The sequence below is a fragment of the Fusarium keratoplasticum genome, chromosome 10 (genome assembly GCF_025433545.1).
Source record: "Fusarium keratoplasticum isolate Fu6.1 chromosome 10, whole genome shotgun sequence".
Lineage (NCBI taxonomy): Eukaryota > Fungi > Ascomycota > Sordariomycetes > Hypocreales > Nectriaceae > Fusarium > Fusarium keratoplasticum.
This window is the reverse complement of record NC_070538.1, coordinates 2230534-2249805: the sequence shown is the minus strand read 5'-3', so window position 1 is coordinate 2249805 and position 19272 is coordinate 2230534. Positions and strand designations below refer to the sequence as shown.

The 19272-nt window shown below is 52.6% G+C and overlaps 10 protein-coding genes across 10 annotated transcripts; 6 read left to right on the top strand and 4 right to left on the bottom strand.

Annotated features, from left to right (window-relative positions):
- Nucleotides 1–328: 328 nt before the first annotated feature.
- On the top strand, nt 329–2642 carry NCS57_01256700 (uncharacterized protein; the record flags this gene model as incomplete). The annotated part of the gene is made up of 11 exons (XM_053062238.1): nt 329–371; nt 430–543; nt 593–975; nt 1074–1146; nt 1202–1451; nt 1504–1609; nt 1663–1758; nt 1852–2022; nt 2074–2114; nt 2272–2456; nt 2515–2642. The coding sequence occupies 11 exons, from the start codon at nt 329–331 to the stop codon at nt 2640–2642; spliced, it is 1590 nt and encodes a 529-aa protein (XP_052908766.1).
- Nucleotides 2643–4360: 1718 nt separating this feature from the next.
- Nucleotides 4361–4780, top strand: NCS57_01256600 (uncharacterized protein; the record flags this gene model as incomplete). The annotated part of the gene is made up of 1 exon (XM_053062237.1): nt 4361–4780. One exon carries the CDS (start codon nt 4361–4363, stop codon nt 4778–4780), a length of 420 nt encoding a protein of 139 aa, XP_052908765.1.
- A 343-nt stretch (nt 4781–5123) lies between these two features.
- On the bottom strand, nt 5124–6364 carry NCS57_01256500 (uncharacterized protein; the record flags this gene model as incomplete). Its single annotated transcript, XM_053062236.1, has 2 exons — nt 5124–5686; nt 5746–6364. The coding sequence occupies 2 exons, from the start codon at nt 6362–6364 to the stop codon at nt 5124–5126; spliced, it is 1182 nt and encodes a 393-aa protein (XP_052908764.1).
- Nucleotides 6365–8179: 1815 nt separating this feature from the next.
- On the top strand, nt 8180–9349 carry NCS57_01256400 (uncharacterized protein; the record flags this gene model as incomplete). Its single annotated transcript, XM_053062235.1, has 2 exons — nt 8180–8555; nt 8604–9349. The coding sequence occupies 2 exons, from the start codon at nt 8180–8182 to the stop codon at nt 9347–9349; spliced, it is 1122 nt and encodes a 373-aa protein (XP_052908763.1).
- A 462-nt stretch (nt 9350–9811) lies between these two features.
- NCS57_01256300 (uncharacterized protein) lies at nt 9812–10512 on the bottom strand (the record flags this gene model as incomplete). The annotated part of the gene is made up of 3 exons (XM_053062234.1): nt 9812–10262; nt 10342–10420; nt 10476–10512. 3 exons carry the CDS (start codon nt 10510–10512, stop codon nt 9812–9814), a joined length of 567 nt encoding a protein of 188 aa, XP_052908762.1.
- A 648-nt stretch (nt 10513–11160) lies between these two features.
- Nucleotides 11161–12023, bottom strand: NCS57_01256200 (uncharacterized protein; the record flags this gene model as incomplete). The annotated part of the gene is made up of 3 exons (XM_053062233.1): nt 11161–11328; nt 11381–11828; nt 11878–12023. The coding sequence occupies 3 exons, from the start codon at nt 12021–12023 to the stop codon at nt 11161–11163; spliced, it is 762 nt and encodes a 253-aa protein (XP_052908761.1).
- Nucleotides 12024–12198: 175 nt separating this feature from the next.
- NCS57_01256100 (uncharacterized protein) lies at nt 12199–12795 on the bottom strand (the record flags this gene model as incomplete). The annotated part of the gene is made up of 3 exons (XM_053062232.1): nt 12199–12261; nt 12314–12358; nt 12415–12795. 3 exons carry the CDS (start codon nt 12793–12795, stop codon nt 12199–12201), a joined length of 489 nt encoding a protein of 162 aa, XP_052908760.1.
- A 325-nt stretch (nt 12796–13120) lies between these two features.
- On the top strand, nt 13121–14282 carry NCS57_01256000 (uncharacterized protein; the record flags this gene model as incomplete). Its single annotated transcript, XM_053062231.1, has 2 exons — nt 13121–13679; nt 13738–14282. 2 exons carry the CDS (start codon nt 13121–13123, stop codon nt 14280–14282), a joined length of 1104 nt encoding a protein of 367 aa, XP_052908759.1.
- A 1173-nt stretch (nt 14283–15455) lies between these two features.
- Nucleotides 15456–15962, top strand: NCS57_01255900 (uncharacterized protein; the record flags this gene model as incomplete). Its single annotated transcript, XM_053062230.1, has 1 exon — nt 15456–15962. One exon carries the CDS (start codon nt 15456–15458, stop codon nt 15960–15962), a length of 507 nt encoding a protein of 168 aa, XP_052908758.1.
- Nucleotides 15963–18317: 2355 nt separating this feature from the next.
- NCS57_01255800 (uncharacterized protein) lies at nt 18318–19238 on the top strand (the record flags this gene model as incomplete). Its single annotated transcript, XM_053062229.1, has 1 exon — nt 18318–19238. The coding sequence occupies one exon, from the start codon at nt 18318–18320 to the stop codon at nt 19236–19238; it is 921 nt and encodes a 306-aa protein (XP_052908757.1).
- Nucleotides 19239–19272: the final 34 nt, after the last annotated feature.

The following is a 19272-nucleotide window of genomic DNA, read 5'->3' as shown; positions in this document are numbered from 1 at the left end:
TGTTTCCTCTATTCATTTGTATTGTTGTTCGTTGTGGCCACCTCCTAGTGCGCCTCCCCTGGCTCTTCCTGATTAGGAAACGCGGTTGGTCGATTTGGCACCCGGCGGCAACGGGCAGCCGGACGGCACGGCTACGTACCTCCTTCACCGTTTGATAATGGATGTCTTTTTTTTCGGGCTTGTAGGTGAAGTGTGCCTGAGGGCAGGATCGGCATCCCATAATAAATGTCGTTTTTCCCCTGTCGCTTTGCTTTGCTGCTTTCGTTCCTCCAAGTTTTCCTCGACGCTACCCAGACCCTCATACCAAACTCTGGGTTAATGTTTCAGTATGTCGGCCGAGGTGATCATCGGCATCGACATTGGTGCCAGCGGTATGTCCCCTATCCAGCTGCCCAGCCCCCTCAGGTCGGAGGTACGCTAACGTCACAGGCACTGGTGTCGCCTGGAGCAAGAGAGGAACCGGCGAAATTAAGTTCTTGCTCTGGGATGAAACCCCGGATATGGTTGACTCCAACCAGACTATTCTATCGCGACCAAGAGGTGGTCGGCTGGGGGCTCAAAGCTCCTGACCGCCAGAGTACTGACGTATCAGTACGTGAGTGGTTTAAGCTTGACCTGGACAAAGGCCTGGAGGGAGTTGACAAAGCGCGACGACCGTACGCCAGCTTTATGGAAAAGCTCCATGAAGAGATTTCAGGTCGTTATGCCTCCGAGATGCTGGGCAAGACACCTTGGGAAGAGGCAAGACTTCGTTTTCTTTTCAGCGTCCCAGCCACCTGGGACGCACCTACCGTTGAGGCCTTTCGAGATTTTGCCTCCGCCGCGGGGTTTGACAGTCCTTGCGGCCACAGCCTGGATATTGGCTTGACCGAGCCCCAAGCTGTCGCTGCATTCCAGCTTTGCTGCGACGAAGCCACTTTCAGGTTTGAGATAGGCAGGTCCACGTATCCCCAGCGAGATGTTGCTGATGACAGGGTCGTAGCCTGGTCAAGTGGTCTTGGTTGTTGATGCCGGCGGTGGAACAGGAGCAAGTTACCCTTTCTCCTGCGCGTATCCAGGCTAACAAGCTATAGGACTTTTGCTTGTTGGAGGTCCAGCAGGACCAGAGTGGGCAACGCTATGCTGTTGAACTGCAGCCTGCATCTGGTATGTCTTACACTTGCCCGACTGGAGACGGTCTGCTAACCAGATGTCCTGACAGGAAACGCCATCGGATCCGTTTACACCGACGAAGGATTTGAGGACAAAGCTAAAGAGGCACTCCAGCCCCTCCACCCAGGCTCAAGTCCCACGGTCGATTATATTGCATGGAACATGCGGAGAAGCCCCGCATTCCAAGGTGCGAAGCACGAGTTCGGCGTCTCCCAAGATCCGATTCCTCCGTTCCCCCTCTCGGACTACATGGGCGACCTGGAAGGTCCATTACAACATGAGAAGTTTGTTTTCGACAGGTAGGTGATCCATGAAGAGCGGCCGAGATCCTAGCGTTGCTCATGTTGGTAGACTCGACATGAAGGGGCTCTTCGACACTCAGGTGCGATTGTTGAAACAGCACATCGTGAGATCAGCAAGTTGGCTGAAGGGGCACAGAGATTCTAGGAATCACATTGTAAGTCTATAAGGCTGTCTCACTTGTGCTGCCGACTGGGCTGACTTTCCTAGGATTACGTCCTACTCTCTGGGGGCCTGGGAAGCTCCGCCTATGTCAAGCAGGAGATCGAAAAGGTGTGCGCGAATTTCGGTCGCGAGGAGCACAAGGTGACTTAAGTTGTCACCTCCGACGATCCACGACTAGCGGTTTGTCGTGGTCTGGTCCACCATGCCCTACGAGGTCCCGACCTCTTCCCACAGTTCCCGTGCAGGGCGGCCTTTGGGGTCCTCTGCGGAGTTCCCGACAGCAGATGGGTCGAGGCAAAGTGGAAGCCGATCCTGAAGTGGGCCAAGAAGAAGGATCTCCCCAAAACCAAGGACTCCGCGACAGGGAAGGAACTCTACCAGTTTGTTGATTGGTTCCTTACAAAGGTGATGCGCAGAGACTTTGAAGCGAGAGTTCCTCTACTGACATCACATTAGGACACAATGATCGACAATGGTAAGGCCATTGACTACGTGAGGTATGCTGACTTTCCGGAAAAAACTCCTTCTCAGGATCGGATTGTCAATGTGGAGATTATGACAAGCCAGGGGGATAATCCCTCCCCGTTCAAGAAAGGCGAGTACCGATCCCCAGACCTGTCCCTTGCTGGTACTGACATACTCAAAAGGCGGAAGTCAAACGCTTGGTTCGATGCGAGTGCACCTCTCTCGTGTCGATGAAAGCGCCATCGAGCGACCTCGAGGACCAAAGGGCCTCTTCCACAAGGCAATGGCGGAGATGCATATCCGAGATTCCTTCGTCAAGGTCAAATTCGTGATCGAGGCCAAGATTGGACCGGCTCACGCGAGCTTTCAGTTCTGTGAGAAGACCCCCGGAGACACGTTGTCAAAGAAGCCCATCCGCTGACCCAAATGCAGTTGATGCCTCTAAGTCCAAGAAGCTGAGCGAGCCCGTCAATTTCCGCCTCAAGGACAAGGACGTTGGATTGGTTCCATTCTCTACGGGCCTTACTCATGTTGAAGAAGAGGCTGAGATCGCTGCCTAGTCTACTCTTGTGGAGATGGACACGGGGATGTAGCTACATGGGGAATTGATAGATCTGATGTTTCTCCATCATTGGACTTACATCCGGCCCAGTAGGATTCTGGGGCTGTACCGGTCATTCCCAAATCAGCGTCCACGTTCGACCCTTGCGCGAGACGGTGCGCTCCCTGGTGTTGACCATGGCCTCTTTCACTTGACGGCTAGAGTCATGCCTGGATGACCGAAACATCCAAAACTTGCTCGAAGCTCCTGAGCTCCAAGCCTCTCAACTCCTCTCAACTATTTAACTCTGGCATTTCTCCAGGATCACTCACTTGGTCACCCGACATCACATACGACCCATACCAGACCTCCTCTCGCAAGTTCATCCACCCATTTCTCAACTGAAATATCTCTTGTGTCTTGCCACACAACTGGGTTATCTCGCACTCCTAGAGCACTCCTCTCCCTCTATCGACGCTAATCAACATGGCTGAGGCTATCGCCATCCCGATCTTGATCGAAGGCGCCCTCGTTGCGGGAAAAGCGGTGATTGATGTTGCCACCGAAATCCACGACCTTGACTTTACTCCGTTTTGCGAGATTATCAGACAGGTAGAGAAAGATATCGAGTACTCCTGGTACTGTTACAAAGCGATGCCGTGTTCATTCTATGACCACCCCGAACTCGAGGCATGGGTCCATGGCACGATCACCGGAGCGGAAAAGGCACTTTGCGAATTCAAGGACAGTCTGCCGGAGACGCCCAAGGATAAGGAGAAGCCAAAGATCATGGACAGGGCTAAATATACGCTCCTACCCGATGGCGACAGTGTCGAGCTCGAAAAGGCTCTTCGATATTGCCACTCGTCCCTCTTGACAGGGATAATAGTCATGAATCAACATGGACTGGTTCCTCGTTCAGAAGTGGCGAAGAAAGTGCCCAAGGCTTCCGGCTTGCCACCTAGCGCCATGCCTCGCAGCTCGGTCGTCGACTCCGAGCTTTGATCCCCATTGCTTGACGCCTTGACGCTACGACTGGAAACTCGGGGATCACCAGTGGGCTGCCGATTGGCAGGGTGAAGTCTTTCTTGTGGAGAGGGTGGGACGGATGAGGGGTTTGCTTGTTCAACGTTGGGCCCTTGCCAGAGTTGAGAGGAGTTTCATTTCTTTGAGCCATGATCCTTATTGGGAGGTGGGAGTGTTTAGTTCAAGTCCATTTTTAGCCATCAATATCCAAGACTCTTTGACTTGAGAGGCCGCCCGTGATCTGTGACAGCCTTTAAACTGTTGTTGTCTTTGAGAACGACACATCCCCACTTGAGTTATGACCGACCCTTGCTAAAAACATAACGCTGGCTGCCCTTGACGCATTTCGAGCGGTCTTGGCATCTGTTTTGGCCAGGCCCAGAGAAGGCTTCTGGAACCAGCACTGCTTTACCCTATGACTGATTACCGTGGCCCTGATGAAAGAAACAGCAATAATGAGGCTGAGGGTGTTCATTCAAGCCATGACTCTTATTGCTGGGTGTTAGGATTATACAATACCCCACTCTCTCCATCCTATGAGCCTAAGACATTATACATAGAGCAATCTGCTTCACAACAATCTACTATTCAGAACACTTGGAATAAAAACCCGTTTGCCACCACTTGTTGCCATCTACTATCATCATTCTGTTTTCCATCGCCACTTAGTCCATTAGATTATCCATTTTCCCCGTCTCCCAACCCATCACAATGGCTCCGTTCGAGGTATTCCGAAACCTCCTTCAGGCTCTCAAGCCCACCACCAACGCGAAGGAGCGAAATGATCTCCTCAAGGCAGAGTCGGAGGAACTCGAAATGATGGCCGATCAGCTCCAGGATGACCTCATGGATGCCCTCATGTTCTATCACAAGCTCACAAAATGTGTAGGCCAGGAATCTGAACTAAAGAAGCGAGCCAACGTCGCCATCGACAGAGCCAAGGAAGCCCTCCAAGTGTTCGAACAGCACAAGAAAGAGGGATTCGAGGAGGGGGCGAAATCCGTTGAAATGTGCCGCACCAGGATCCAAGTGTGTCTTCTATGCCTCCAAACTACCCAGTCAAGCCTTGCGCGTCGAACCGACTACATGAGAAGGGCCCTGTCGGATTTGGCCCGCAGGGCCAACCCTTGAGGGCATCACGCACCACGGATCTGCATCACATGAATGGGGGCCCAGCCTGGACAGCTGGTGTTACATGCCACGGCACCCGAAGTGTTAAAATTGGTGGATGTGGATGGGGATGGGGATGGGGGAGCTCAGGGGGGAACGATCAGTCGGGATGCCGATGTGGGAATGGAGCAAGGGACACGGAATGGGAGGTGATTGCAATGGAAACTATGAAATAGACAAAGCTTCTTCAACATGATGCTTTCCAATTTCGGATATACTACCTTGAACGCAAAGAAGAACTAATACTACATTGAGAACAGAAAAGTAGGGGAGGGGAGGGGAGGGGGGTTGATTCCATCCGTCACTAATCGGCGTTCCCAGCTCCAGACTGTTGAAAGGTGTCAAGGGATAGCGCTTGATCAGGAACATGCTTTTGCTGCTCGTCAGCTACAGCATTCGACTGGCAGCCAACGTCAGAACTGCGCTGTTCGCCAGTTTCGGTATGAAGCTGGTCATGGTTGTCGGAAGGCACTGGCTTGGGAACGTTGACATCCACCTCGGCCGGCTTTGAGTACTTGGTCTTGCCGTTCCAAGTAAACCTCACCTCTGGGAAGACAATAAACCCTGGCTCAGGTGAGGTCCACACAGCCTCCCATTCAGAGGGTTGGCCGAGAAGGGTCATGGCGGCATTAGCAGCCTTCTCGAGAATTTTGCCTATAGATACCTCCAGTGAATCCTCCTTGAGATCAAGATCATTTCGGAGAGATTCAAGGTGTAGGGAATTAACAATAGCGGGGACCATGGCCCAAGTTCTCTCTTTCCGAGGGTCATTTTCATCAAAACGCCAGGGCGGGAGATGGCCGAGCTGCCAAGGAGACTGTTGCAAGAGATATACACACTCGCGCCAAACACCAATAATGTTTTCCCCTAGAACCCGGTTAATACTGGATTTCATGCCAAGATTAAGGGCTCTTGGCTTGACCTACTGCATGGGTTCTGATAGATTCGGCACACGAGTTGATAACAGCTTAAAATCTCTGGAGCGAGCAGGGACTCTTGAACGGGACAGATGGAATGCATGCGCTTGAAGATGAGTTGCGCAAGGAAGCACCTGACTGCAGCGCCTCGCGTAGCCACGTTGGAGATGGTCTCGGACCAAGTTCCGCCGTTGGCGGGCTCCCCTGCAAGGCGGACAAGTTCATCTTCGTCAAAGATGGATGGTGAGACAAGAGGCTGTTCCCGGTGGCGGCTGTTGATAATATAATTCTCGGCAAAAATCTGGAGGTTGTTCTCGAAATCGACGCCCTGGCTGATTTGATGGAGGGTTGTGAAATCACGAATACGGTCGGGCAGCGCTCTGTGCGAGTTGGTGATGGGGTTTCTCCAAGAAGCCGGATCGCGAGGCGCAGTCAAGACCCAGGGGTTAGGGCTAGGCTGCTTGACTTTGGGTAAAGACTCTGTCCGTTTCAGCAAAACAGGACCGGAGGGGACGGTCTCGGTGGATGAGCAATGGGATATGCACAAGAGGATCATCATCAGAATCAGGGCTCCAACAAAGCCAACAGCTACCCCGATGCCAATGGCCTGGGCAGTAGTGATGCCCATGGTGCAGAGAAGGAAGGAACGAAGAGGTAAGACAACCCTGAAGCGTAGGTGAAGCAGACACGAAGGCTGAAGGTGGTCAGTCAAACATTCTATTCTGCTGGTGACTCCGGCCTACTCAAGTACCTGGCCACGGGTCGGGTCAACAGTAGGAAACAGGCGCAGTCACTTACTCCCTTGCATGAGGCGCTGGTTGCATGACCAGATGGCGTTTGTGCTGGGGCTTGGTTGATTGCCTACCAAACTTATTGATTGTTGTGTTGTTGATTGTTTAGTGGCATAGGAGGAGGGGTTGATAACTAGCGAGACCCTGGAGGGTGTACGGCAACCTCCCCGACTGAACTATCCAGCTTGGGAAGCCCACAACCGTGATGAGTGAATGCCGGCATCGACGTATAATCCAATACAGCAAGGCGGGGCAGGAAATCATGGCCAACCTCCAAGCAGTCGGCCTGTCTCTGCCATCGGCAACGGAAGCTGACGGCATGATGTGGCTGCCTGCTTCGTTGCTTGTGCAGACATCAACAATCGATCAATGTCATGGCTTATAAGGTTTGCCCGGCTCGCCTCGCCTCACGTCGCCTCACCAGTGTCACCACCAATTTTGAACCCTCCTCCCACAGCACCCTCTTCTGGCGCAAAAACCGCCATGTCCAAGTCAATTCGTAGATCAAGCAAGTTGGGCTAACACAGGCTGACTTTACCTGCGGTGAGAAGAGTCCCCAACAGCTTCAAGAACCGCACCACCGACTGCTGTAATGGACGAGGGTGACAATCAGGTCAGCGCACCGGTTGGGATGAGTTTGGCCGATAGCACCTCCTTCATCACTCCGCTCATGGGCTTGAATGAAGTCGAAGAAGGCTAAGCGAAGGATAGAAAGGCCGACGATCGCAAGGGTGAGGCCATCGACTTCGTCATATAATAGTAGAACGAGAAGGTAGCTAAGAAACGAAGCAAGACGGAACGTAGAAAGGACCTCTACGGACGAGACAGCGCAACAGCGAGCGAGACAGAAGATGGTACTTCGGCCTCGTATTAGACTTTGTCACGAGCACCTCCATTGTGGTAATACTCCTGAGCGTGATTTGCGCGTCTTTATTAAGTCAAGAATCTTTCCCTTCTCATACGTTCTTTAAACGCAACAGCGGTGTAAGAGGCCTCGGCAGCGCCACAAGACCAGCCAGATACAGTCCTTAAAATAGCACGAGACAGCGGCGGCTGTGAGGCTGCTAGTGCCTTGAACGAAATTCATGCCCCGGGATGTGGGAGACGCTATCCGGCCGAGTCATCCCCACATCGCCCCGAGAGGCTTGCGTGTCCGGCCGCGCCAATTGACCAATGGGGGTCGTCTTATTCGGCAGAATGAATCTCCAGATTTGCCTTGCCAGGATCTGGGTTTGTTTCACGGCAGTTCTGATAGGTGGCGCTTCTTTGACGAGTGCCCCTTGCGTCAGGGGTGACGTGCCTCGGCTGCACTGCTTAATTCGTCGTCATTGCCGCAGGGCAGAGATTTTGATCTCCCCTGGGCATCTCCGAGGCATGGTAATATGCAACTCTCTGGGCACGGCAACGCGTCAGCGTGTTTCGCTGTTTGCCTCTGGGGGGCGCAATGACTAGCAAGCACCGTGATGTGGGCTGTCTTTGGATAGATTGAATGTAACCTGAGAACAAGATGGAGAAACTATAAGTAGGCTCTATGATGTGAAGCAATTGTAAAGCATCAACAGCATTGAACACTTCACTCTTCGGACAACCACTTATCCCATCCTACCAGACTCATCAACCCTCTACCAAGTCTCAACTACGCCTACATCGCAATGCGTCTCACCACGAACCTCTTTGCCAGCTTCCTCCTGCTGTCGGGAGCCGCCACCGCTCACCCGGGACATAACGTCGCCCAGGAGGCGGCTGAGCGACGCGATTTCCTCAACTCGGTGAAGCGATCCTCACTCGCCCACTGCGCTGAGAAGCTCAAGGCCCGAGGCGTCGAGGCAAGGAATGTTGCTCGGCGCTCGGCGCAAATCTCCAAGGCCCGGCAGAAGCGCGGCCTTAAGAAGCGCGACCTCGAATCTGTCCTGAGCGCTTCTCATAACCAGACAGATCAAGGATATACTCTGAACACAGACGCCAGCACGCTCTTTGCTGGAATCAACTCTTGCGTGTTGACCCCCGAGGTTACCCAAGGGCCTTACTGTAAGAGCCCAGCCATGTTTTGTTGTGAATGAATTCTAACATTGTTAGATGTGGCCGGAGAATACGTCCGCGAGAACATTGTCGAAGAACAGGAGGGCCTCGGCATTGTCCTCGACTATCAGGTCATTGACGTTGAGACCTGCGACCCAGTCCCCAACGTCTACCTCGAGATGTGGCACTGCAACTCCACGGGTGTCTATTCAGGCATAGTCGCCAGCGGCAACGGCGACAGCTCTGATGACACAAACATCAACAACACCTGGCTTCGAGGAATTCAGCGTACCGACTCGGATGGCGTCGCGCAGTTCGAGTCCATCTTCCCCGGCCACTATACCAGCCGAGCCACGCATATCCACATCATGGTTCATACAAATGCCACTCTGCTGGCCAACATGACTCTGGGCAGCGAAAACTACGCCAGTCACGTTGGCCAGGCCTTCTTCGACCAGGACCTCATCTCACAGGTTGAGGCTCTGGAGCCATACAGCTCCAACACGCAGGAACTCACCGAGAACGCCGACGACAGCATCCTGAGCGAGGAGACAGCCACCGATGGAGTCGACCCTTTTATGGAATACACCATGCTCGGAGATGACATCACCGACGGCCTCTTCGCCTGGCTCGCCTTTGGTATCAACGCCACCCAATCTCAGTCCATCACCCCGGCAGCCTACCTTTACGAGTCCGGAGGCGTCGCCAATGAGAACTCGGGTGCTGGCGGCCCTGGAGGTAGTCCCCCGGATGGAATGACCCCTGGAGCCGCTCCTGGAAGTACACCTCCGGCCCGCGTGTGAGTTGACTCCTGAGGCTTGTGGCTAAGCGGGAGCATCGATTGGGGCATGGATCATTTTCCGACTCGCCGGTATTTACCGAGTTGGATCAAGTTGTAGAGTTGTAGCGAAAGTGTGCTGGCACATAAATATTAGGGGCGCAGAAGAGTACCGAAGCGTCGCTGTAAGATTTGTTTCGTATCAAATAGAAAATTCTCGAAAACTTTCTTAGAAAAATTACACAATATTATAGATTGAAAAAGCTATTGACCAAGACACGCTGTTCATGACTACCTGGCTATCGGCTCAGTTATCTCATCGAGGGCCGGGCTTCAAATATCACAAAGAACACAATAGCCTTTCATTACACTTACTTCTATCATGATCAGACGAGGTGGTGCCTACTAAGGACCTCGTCACTCTCAATAGCCTTTAGCAATTTGACTGAACCGTTTCTAGACGATTTCCCTTGATGCAATCAGGCGATTAGAGGAAAAAGGCTAGAACAAGTCCACCAATTATGCTAAGTGTCCAAGTAGCCGCCTCCGACTTTCTGAACTGCGCCTTCTTGTAACCGAATCCCAAGTCAAAGACCAAGTGTCTAACCCCATTGATGAAGTGATACGAGAACGGGAAACCCAAAAGGCCAAACTTGACAGCCGCCTTGACGACAAAGGGCAAAGACCCAAAAGCCGACGCTACCGCGGCCGAGTCGAACGGCAAGCCAAAGAGCGGGGCGACGGCATAGGCACAGAGGGTGAGGTACGCTGTGCCTCCAAGAGCGATGCCGGTGATTCGGGTCCAGGCCGAGGCGCTGAGCCAGACCTGGCCGATCTTGTAGATGCTGAGGTGAGGGGTGACGGGCCGGTTGAGGCGTTGTTTGATGAGTATGTCGTGGCCTTCTTTGGCGCTCACTCGCACGATGGTCGGTGGGCTTCTGGACGGCATGTTAGACCAGGTTTGGACCCAATCGGTTGGGAGGTAATCGTCTCCGGTATGGGGGGTGTTAAGTGTACCGTGAGTGTTGCGACAAGAGGCGGGCGACAGCCGGCTTGGGAATGTCCTGCCTGAAAAAGACATTTGGTCTCGCCGGGCCTGATCGAAGCTTGTCAGCAATTGAGCCAAGACAATGTGCCATTGAGAGTAATACCACGAATGGCCGACAAGCCGACTCGTTGTAGGTTCATAGAGGTTGGGTTGAGACGGCAATTGAGGATGCTTCAGAGTCGACAGGAGCTCCGACAAAGCCGAGAAAAGAGAGCAGTTAAAGACATCTGGAGAAGCTCAGCCGGAAATATCCCCCGTCATGTTTCGTTTCACGTGGTCCTTCGCCTTCTCGCGCCGTGAATAACCCCCGACGGCCCCTCGTTCTCGTTTAGGTGGGGGCATGGTCAAGTAATCGAACTGTCGTTGTTGGCGGGAATAAACGGAAGGGTATTCCCGACTCCATGGGTTTCCAAGTCGACCAATCGGCAACAGGGTGGTGGTGATTGGAATGCGATCCTGGAGTCTGATTACCGAGGACAATCCTCAAGGGGACTGGAAGGCCTGGCGAATGGGAGGAGGAGCCTCTATCCTGGTGCACTACGCAGCATATAACCCTGGTGGGGATATGAGCTTTATTTCTGTTCAATCTACTGTTAAGAATCGCCGAGGCGCCCAATCTGCAACACAAGTACACGATCTTCTGTCTCAGTTAACCCATCGAGGGCCGGGCTTCAACTATAATAAAAAACACATTCTCAACACCTCATAACATCATATCCTTCTTTACCTCGGCCTCCAAGATATTGGCGCGCATGACTTGATGCGTCACAATAAAATCTCCAAGCCTGTCAACGCGGATGCTCAAGACGTGATTGGGCCGTGAACATAACTTTGGACGGCGAGGGGCCATCCGCCAAGCTGTAGACAATCCCAATATTGCGAACCCGACGTTCGTCTGGCTCGAAAAACAGCTTGCGTTCAAATTCGAGCTCTCCCCCGTTCTGGATCTGTTTCCCCTAATCTCATGTCAGCTGGCAGGCGTCTGGTCAAGTAACCAAGCAAACCGACCTTTGAGATGATCCAGTCGACACAATCGTCAAAACGGCCCTCAATCCCCTTGCCTCGTCTCAAGATGAATATCCACGTTCTTTTAGCGGGGGGAGCGCTCGGGATGCGACTGACAAGATCAAACGACGTACAGCAAGCAATCGTGGGAAAGACGGGCTGGTTGTTGCTGGCGGCGGAGACTAGACCCATGCAGACGGCAAGCTGTGGCTCACTAGATACCACCAACCTAGCTGATTTGAGCTTGGAGCCCTTGTCGCAAATTTCTCCAGTTGGCGCTTGACGTAGGGTGAGCTCCCAAGACCCCCCGAGAGCAGAAGATAATCCTGGGTAGAGGAAGATGGAGCAGGATTGTAGACTTTCCAGTGGTTCATTGAGCTGTCTTACCCGCTCAGAGATGTATTCGGTGATCTCTTTGATCTGTTGGTCAAAAAGGGGTTCCAGCTCAGTCCTAGACTGTATTAGTCTGGCGAGCTATCGTCCTGCACTTAATAACTCACCCAGGATTTACCAACTTCCTATTCTGAACAAAATCGTCGTGGATGCTGTCGGGATTTTCGAGATGGAGTACGGGGATTGCCTTATTGTTCGCATTGACACCTCTGAACTTGTGCTTTACCTCAAGAAATGCGGTGCTATTGCGCATCTCTCAAGCCACGTGAGAAGCGTTGTGGCCGAGGAGATGTTGGTGAGGCTTCAAAATGTCCGTCAGGCGCACCTCGAAGCCTTGGTTGATGTACGACGACCCAATGTTTCGACCTATGGAGTCAACCCTTAGCTGCTGTCATCACGAAAGGCAAAAACTACTCACCGATAGCTGGCTAGTGCTCAAGCCAATGAAAAGCCTCCTTCGCATTGGTTGCAACCTGGACGAGAGAAAAGTCCTGTGCCAAGTCAGCTCGAGACCCAACAGCAGCGAAAGAGGGGGGTTAATACCACTGTGCCAGCACCAACATCGACAATCATGACATTGTGGCCTCTCTACACAATCATGGTCAGCAACAAGCCAATACACGGTAAGAGGTCGGACTGCCTACCCGGAGGTTCGCGACGGGCCTTGGGGTGTGGAGCTCGAAAGCGGCTGTCGCCTGCGGTTCGGTCAGGGTGATCTCCACGGTATGGACACCACGACCAAGGCGCTTGCTCTGCGCCTTCTCGAACCCGGCCTTGGATATCAAGGCTTTGAACCGAGCCACTACAGCGGGTTCCCAGCGAGCCGGCGTGCAGAAGACAAAGGCGATGTTTGCGTGCTCCCATGCTTTACCGAGTATTCCATCGCGGACAAACCGCTGTGAAAGCTCGTCATGCAGGTATTTCAGGTAGTCAGGATACAGCTTCTCAACTGCTTTATGATCCGAGTCGTTTCCCCCAGAGTCCGTCTTGGAGCATTCCTTGATAGATAGTGTTTCGACAGACATGGTGATGTGCTCCATGTGGTACATCGCACAGGGCTATTTCCACATTCAGTTAGCCCCATCGGACCAGGCACCCGGTAGGGTCAAGTTAGACATGGCACGCCCAGGCGGCAATCAACAACAATACAAATGTGAATAAGTTGGTGGACAATCAATCAAGCCACGGCCTAAACGCCATCGATGTCCATGCTGAAGGTGCCAGAGTCAGGTGTCTTGATCCGTGCAACAACGATGGGGAGGTACTTGAACAACCTCTGCCGTCCATGCACTCCCCTGCTCTCTTCGCCTTCCACTCATCTTCACTCTCACTCTCCATACCTCGATTCTCATGGCGCTCACAGTTGGTCAGGCTATCGGTGTCGGGGTCGCTGTCGGCTTCGCTAGCTCCCTGATCCTCATAGCCGTGATATTGGGCATATCTCGAATCATATCCGCCTACTATGTGCCTCCTAACCGCGTCATCGCCATGCAGCCCCAGTACTCGCCTGCCGTGCTGGTTCCGCCGCCAGATGCGATCGAGGAAATCAACATTGGTGTGCATGAGTTATCGGCCCCCTGCGAACTCAAAGAGGCTGAAAATCTTGCTTTCCATCTCGAGGGCTTCGCCAAGTTTTTTTTCGGCTCCAGGTTCCAGCGGAAGCCAGATGTCCCAGAGTCTCTTTTCGACGAATCTGAGCTCGTTCGTCTAGCTGGGGAGCCTATCAACGGTGGGACCTGGTCCCAATCTATCAGCAACGTTTCCACGCGAGTCCCAGCCATTAGGTGCTTCCTCGCACAAGTCCTCCTCAAGCGGATGCAGCCTACCTGCCCTGTTGATGACTGCCTTCTTCCTCCCGAGATCTCTAGCTGCTACCAGCTTGTGTGCCGAGTCTACGATATTCCGAGACGTAAGTTGACCCTTCTGAGTAACTTCACAGGGGATTCATTGTATTAATGGCGACACAGGGATGAAGCCCATCGCTGCTTGGCGAGAAAGCATACTTATGCTCCAGGACTACCCCCGGTCCCTTTCGCCAGTCGCATGCAGGCCTTTCGAAGAGGGCGACCCCAGGAGGGAAAGAATGCAGGCCATGGCTCCGGTTATCATCAGTGTCTTGCAGCCAGAGGCGCTTAGAACGGACCATCCACGAGATGGTCGATTCGAGAAGCTTCTGGTAAACGTCCTTGAGAGGGCTGCCAACTCTGCAATCGTTCTTCTGGGTCAACCCACAGAGTGGGAGGCAGTGTGGTCTTCAACCAAAACGGGGTTTATCGTTCACCCCGGGCTGAGGTTTGTCTGGCAGGGCAAGACCAAATATTCGAGGCCGGCCGTGGTGGATGATGAACTTGCCTGGCCAATACGCCCTGGCGACAAGGGCCAGCCGAACAGTCAATCTGAAGAGCAGCCAAAGTCCGACCCTGCTCAAGCGCCCATCCATGATTCATTGCAGCTGTGTGGGCCAAAGACTGCTGAGCTCAGTACCGCTGCGTACAGCACCACTGATTATTGACAGAAATGGCCCATTCTTGCTCTTCGGTTCTCACTACAAGATAGTTTTCAGTAGTTCACCTTATCTGTTGTATTTTTTTCAAATCCTACGTCCGTCTCTATGAGAAGAGAAGTGTGTGCCATCGGTGATCGCCGTCTTATGATGCTTTACAGAACTAGATTTAGACCCTGGTATGCGTTAATGACTGCGTTCCTTGATACCGGCTTGAGGCAGGAGGCGGGAAAGGGCAGCCAACGATGACTGCGCACTGGAGATGCGGCATATCACAGGGCTCACTGACGGTAATTTCCAGCATTGGATCTTGATGCTGCCAAAGTACTGCGCCCTTTGACATTGTGCCTAATGCTTGACACCACCAACCACAAGACTCATTCTGTTCAATGCGTAGGAGTGAAGCGATGGGTCTACCCGATGGATGTAACGGAGAACATCATCAAGTGGCAGCATTCCCCACTAGCCAGTCCCGGGTCTGAAGGAAAAGAAACGACGCCCAGGTCGGAACCTCTCTGCCTATAGAGAAATGGGCTAAGCAGAGAACCGGGCAGGGGTATGAGAGGGGTATCCAAAGAGTCAGCCGAGATGGACTGGCCTAGTCTTTGAACCATGACACTTATTGGAAGGCTATAGCATTAATTCCAGTCCATTTTTAACATTCAATATCCTACTTTGATTCGAGATGGGGCTTCTCATGGGTGATACCCTCTCATCAGTTGTCGTCTTTGTATCTTTGAGAGCTGCCCATCCCCCCTTAACTATGACTGGCTCTTTCTAAAAACAGAACTTGAGCCGTCTTTGATCCCCTTTCGGGCAAGCCAACTTTAACAGGCCCAGAAAAGGCTTCTTTGGCCGTCACTCTTTTGTTCCCTACCCTGTAGCTGATGGCAGTGACCGTGATGAAAGAAATAGTAGGATTCAAGCTGAGACTGTTCACTTACGCTATGAATATTCTCGTCTGGTGTCGGGTTTATAAAATAGACCACTCTCTCTATCTGTTGCAGCGATAATATCACACTCAGCAATCTACTACACAATAATCCATTACCCAGCACGCACCACATTCCCGATAAAAATTCGGTCATAAGCACTTACTACCACCTCGATCACCGTCGTCGCTTTATATACCATCACAATTCAGCACAGTCAACCCTTTGGGCCACCTTCCAAATCATCACCATGACTGGATTCCAGGGACTCCGGAATAAGCTCAATCCGGCTAAAGGCGCCGCGCCCGTCGTTAAGTCATTTGCCGTGGGGCCGGCCCCAGGCCTGGTTATGAAGCTCTTAGTAAAGTACGGTCTTGAACCGGTCAGCTTCAAAATCGAGGCTTATGGTCTGGACATGCTCGTGAGCAATGTTGAGGATGACATTGAAGATGCTCGGATATTTTATGAGAAGTTTGCCACGCATGTCAACGAGGAGCGCCGACTGAGGAGCCGAGTCCGCCATTGTATCCACAAGACCGAACGCGCACTCGAGACGTTCAAGGAATTCCTCAATAAACATAACGACAAACAAGCCCTGTCTATACTGCTCGAGGACGGTGCCAAAATTAAGAAACTTGTGGTACCCCTACAGGCCAGCCAATCACAATTGGCCCGCAGGATCGATTGGATGAGGGCTGCCTTGGCCGATCTGGAAAAGGGCTTCGACCCCTCGAAGGAGAAAGGGGGCCTTGCCTAGAGCGTTCCGTCGAGCGAACGGTCGGGCTGGATTGACGCGAACGAGTAGTGGATGTGTCAGCGGATAGGGTTTAGGGACTGTGATTGAACACTGCGCTTGGAACAGTGGTTGGTTTGTACATGAGCAGAGGGCAGAGGGGTTTTGTTTCGTTCGCCGGTTTTTCCCCCTATGCCCACAGCTAGATTTCTACAACACAGCGAATTCTTTCAGTCGATTTAGCTGGCTCCCTTTCCAATGGTGACCCACAGTGGCCAGGTTATCAAACACGCACGTTAAATTAAGCCTTTGCTTTCCGTATTTTGTGACCAGTCCAGGGGAATGGGCATGAAAGACGATGATGATCGGCCAAAGACTCAGCGCGAGGTAAGACTGAAGCATGTTATAACTCCCGTGTAATCAGTCTCCAAAATCCTGTCCTCGTAGAAAGGCATCACAACCAACGCGGATGCTCAAACCTTTCCCATCGCGTCTATGCTTCAGCTTTCGTAAACGCATCGAGACACGCCAGTCCTACCCGGAGACACGCATCCCAGTTGGCCAGCCTTTAAAACACGCCGTGCCCAGCGCGCCTTTAACCACTTCGCTATTTAAAGAACCACCGACTCCCCATTCCGAAGTGAAAGCTTGGATTCACCAGCGGCTTAAGCCATGTCTCCATTGCGTACGTTGGGATCCAGCAGTGTGCGGACTACTAAACGGCTCTGGAGGCCACAGACGACGTCATATCCACTGCCCAAAACTGGCTCAAGGCGTCGACGTTTGAGAGTTTTCAAGCTATTGATGCAAGCGACATGCACTATACATCTGTATGGGTATGCAACTGGACAGACCCAGCCAAGTTCAGGCGGGGCCTCGACAGCCTTTGTCTTCCCTCTCTCCATACCCAGCTGTCCACCTCGGGGTGCATGCCAGTCGGCATCTGGAGGGAGAGCTTTGCGAGCGAGATATTGCGACTGGAAACCAATTATTCGGACCTCGATTACCTACCCCACTTGGCCGGAATTCCCGACACTACTGCGTAATAGGGCAGTATTTGGTTGGGACCTACTATGGTGACCTCGTCTACATCCGGTTGGGGCAGTTCTGGGACAGCTGCAGCCAAGATGAGGCAGATGCGTACGAGAGAAAGCTCGAGACCACCATTCAAATGTGTTCTTTATTATAGTTGGAGCCCAGCCCTCGATGGGTTAACTGAGCCAGAAGATCGAGACCACCATTCGGCCGGGTCTCAAGTATCTATGGAGCGACCCGAGAGAGATGGTGACGCTAAGTTTGAGCATGTCAATTTTATTCCCAGCACTAGGGTGACTCGGGGCATCCCGCTAGAGATTGTGGATGATGGCCTGTCTTCCCTACAAGTAGAGGTTAGCAGAGAGCAAATCGACCTTGATTATCACATGTCCCTCTCAGATAGACTACAGAGTCGTAGGCCTGTTGGCAACAGCCTAATTCCACTCGGTACCTCCTACGTAGCATGTTGGTGTCCTTGGTGTCCCGGGACCACCCCTTTTTCTCACAGGGAAAGGCAGTGGAACCAAGCACACCACTTTCGAACCCAAAACAAGCCCCGAGCTATCAGCAGCGAAATCCAAGCATCAGTATCTGGGAGTGTCCTTACTATTAAGTTGTGTAAGCGCGAGTGTTGACTGGACGGGCTGAAATTCCACGGCTTTGAGCCAACCTTCAGAGCAGGGCAAAATCTCCTTCAACCCTCTTTCCATACACGAGGCATTTGAAATGCTCAATACTTACGATAACCTCACGGCGTCGTCCACCTATCCGGGCCGAATCAGTAACACAAGACGAGAATGGAAAAGATGCAGCCAGAGCTGCAACTTGTGCCGACCCGAGAAGATCCGCTGCGATGTATGGGAGACTATAATCCCATATACCAACTGTCGCAAGAGGCAATTGGCAACTCCAGCGCCAGTCTCACTCTTCATCCATATGAATCAGTCATAGATTTGAAACCTGGCATAGAAACAGATCGAGAAATATACAGGCTAGGCTACATTCTACATGCCATTTACTTATTTCACCCTCTCAAGGCACTATTCATGGAATTAATAAGGTCACATGTTACTTGACCAGAGTACCGTATCGACGCAGTGAATTGATCAAGGCCAGTAAGGCAATCAAACTCGAAACACTCAGCAAAGGGAGCTATACCCTAAACCGCCTGGGTTCGCGCTATCTTGCTGCTTGTCGATCATGATACGCCGCAAACAGGGATCTATCCATGCTCCAGGGCTGAACCGGGTCATCAATTGCCCCACGGTCTCTCAGGCATCCTTTAAATACCCTCATTTCCTCTCCAAGTCCACGGACAACACCAACACACGACGTGGCTAAACTATGCGAGGCTTGTTGTCTCTCATCGCCCTCGGCGGCGTCACTGTCGCAAAGGACCAGGTTTCCTTCCCAGCGACTGGCGAATTTGACGTCGTCTTCCCCCGCAACGACACATACGCCGTCGAGGCTCCCTTCCCCGTCATTTTTGGCTTCCAGAACGCCCCAGTTCTGGTCTCCTTTCCGACTCAGATCAACTGGGAGCTCACCTGCGGCCTGGGCACGTTGTTTGGGATGAACCAGTTCCAGGGTGAGCGGAGCCTTCCTCCACCTTCGGATCCGTACTTTTACATCAACGCGAGCCGTGCACTCATGAAAGCTGAGGAGGGAGATCAGTTCAAGTATTTCAGACAGGATCACGATACTTGTGTGCTTACCTGGGAGCTGTTCTACTACACCACCTGCGAGCGCGAGTCAGACGGTTCTCTCAAGATCATGGGAGGGTATTTCCCGAAGCGCACCGGAAACGTCACCTTCACCTTGCGCCCAGGAGCGAAATCACCGCGGGAGGCCATCGCCAACTATGATGGGTGCGCTGTGGCTGGTACGGCCGTGAAACTTCAGTCCAACGAGACCGGGTGCGCCCAGATTGCCCAAGACGCAGCACCCAAGCCGAAACCCTGCGAGTTGGATGTCAAGGGCGTTGCGAGCAGCCTTGCTGCGGCCGTAGTGAAGCCAACCACTAGTTTGACCGCACTCCCAAGTACGACGACAGAGGCTGGATCTTCGAGGACGGGCCTTGGCAGTGCATCGGAGCCAACTACCACGGGAGGGACCTCAGGAGGCTCAGGAAATGGAGACGGGGGTTCGAGCAGCAGCGGTGATGACGATGATAACTGGGCCACGCAGAGGTTTACGATTAGCGGTGGAAAGTTGACGCTGACGTTAGCTGTTGTTGCGGCGGCTCTTATTCCCATCATCTTGTGATGATGAAATACCACGATTTAAATGAGAAAAGATG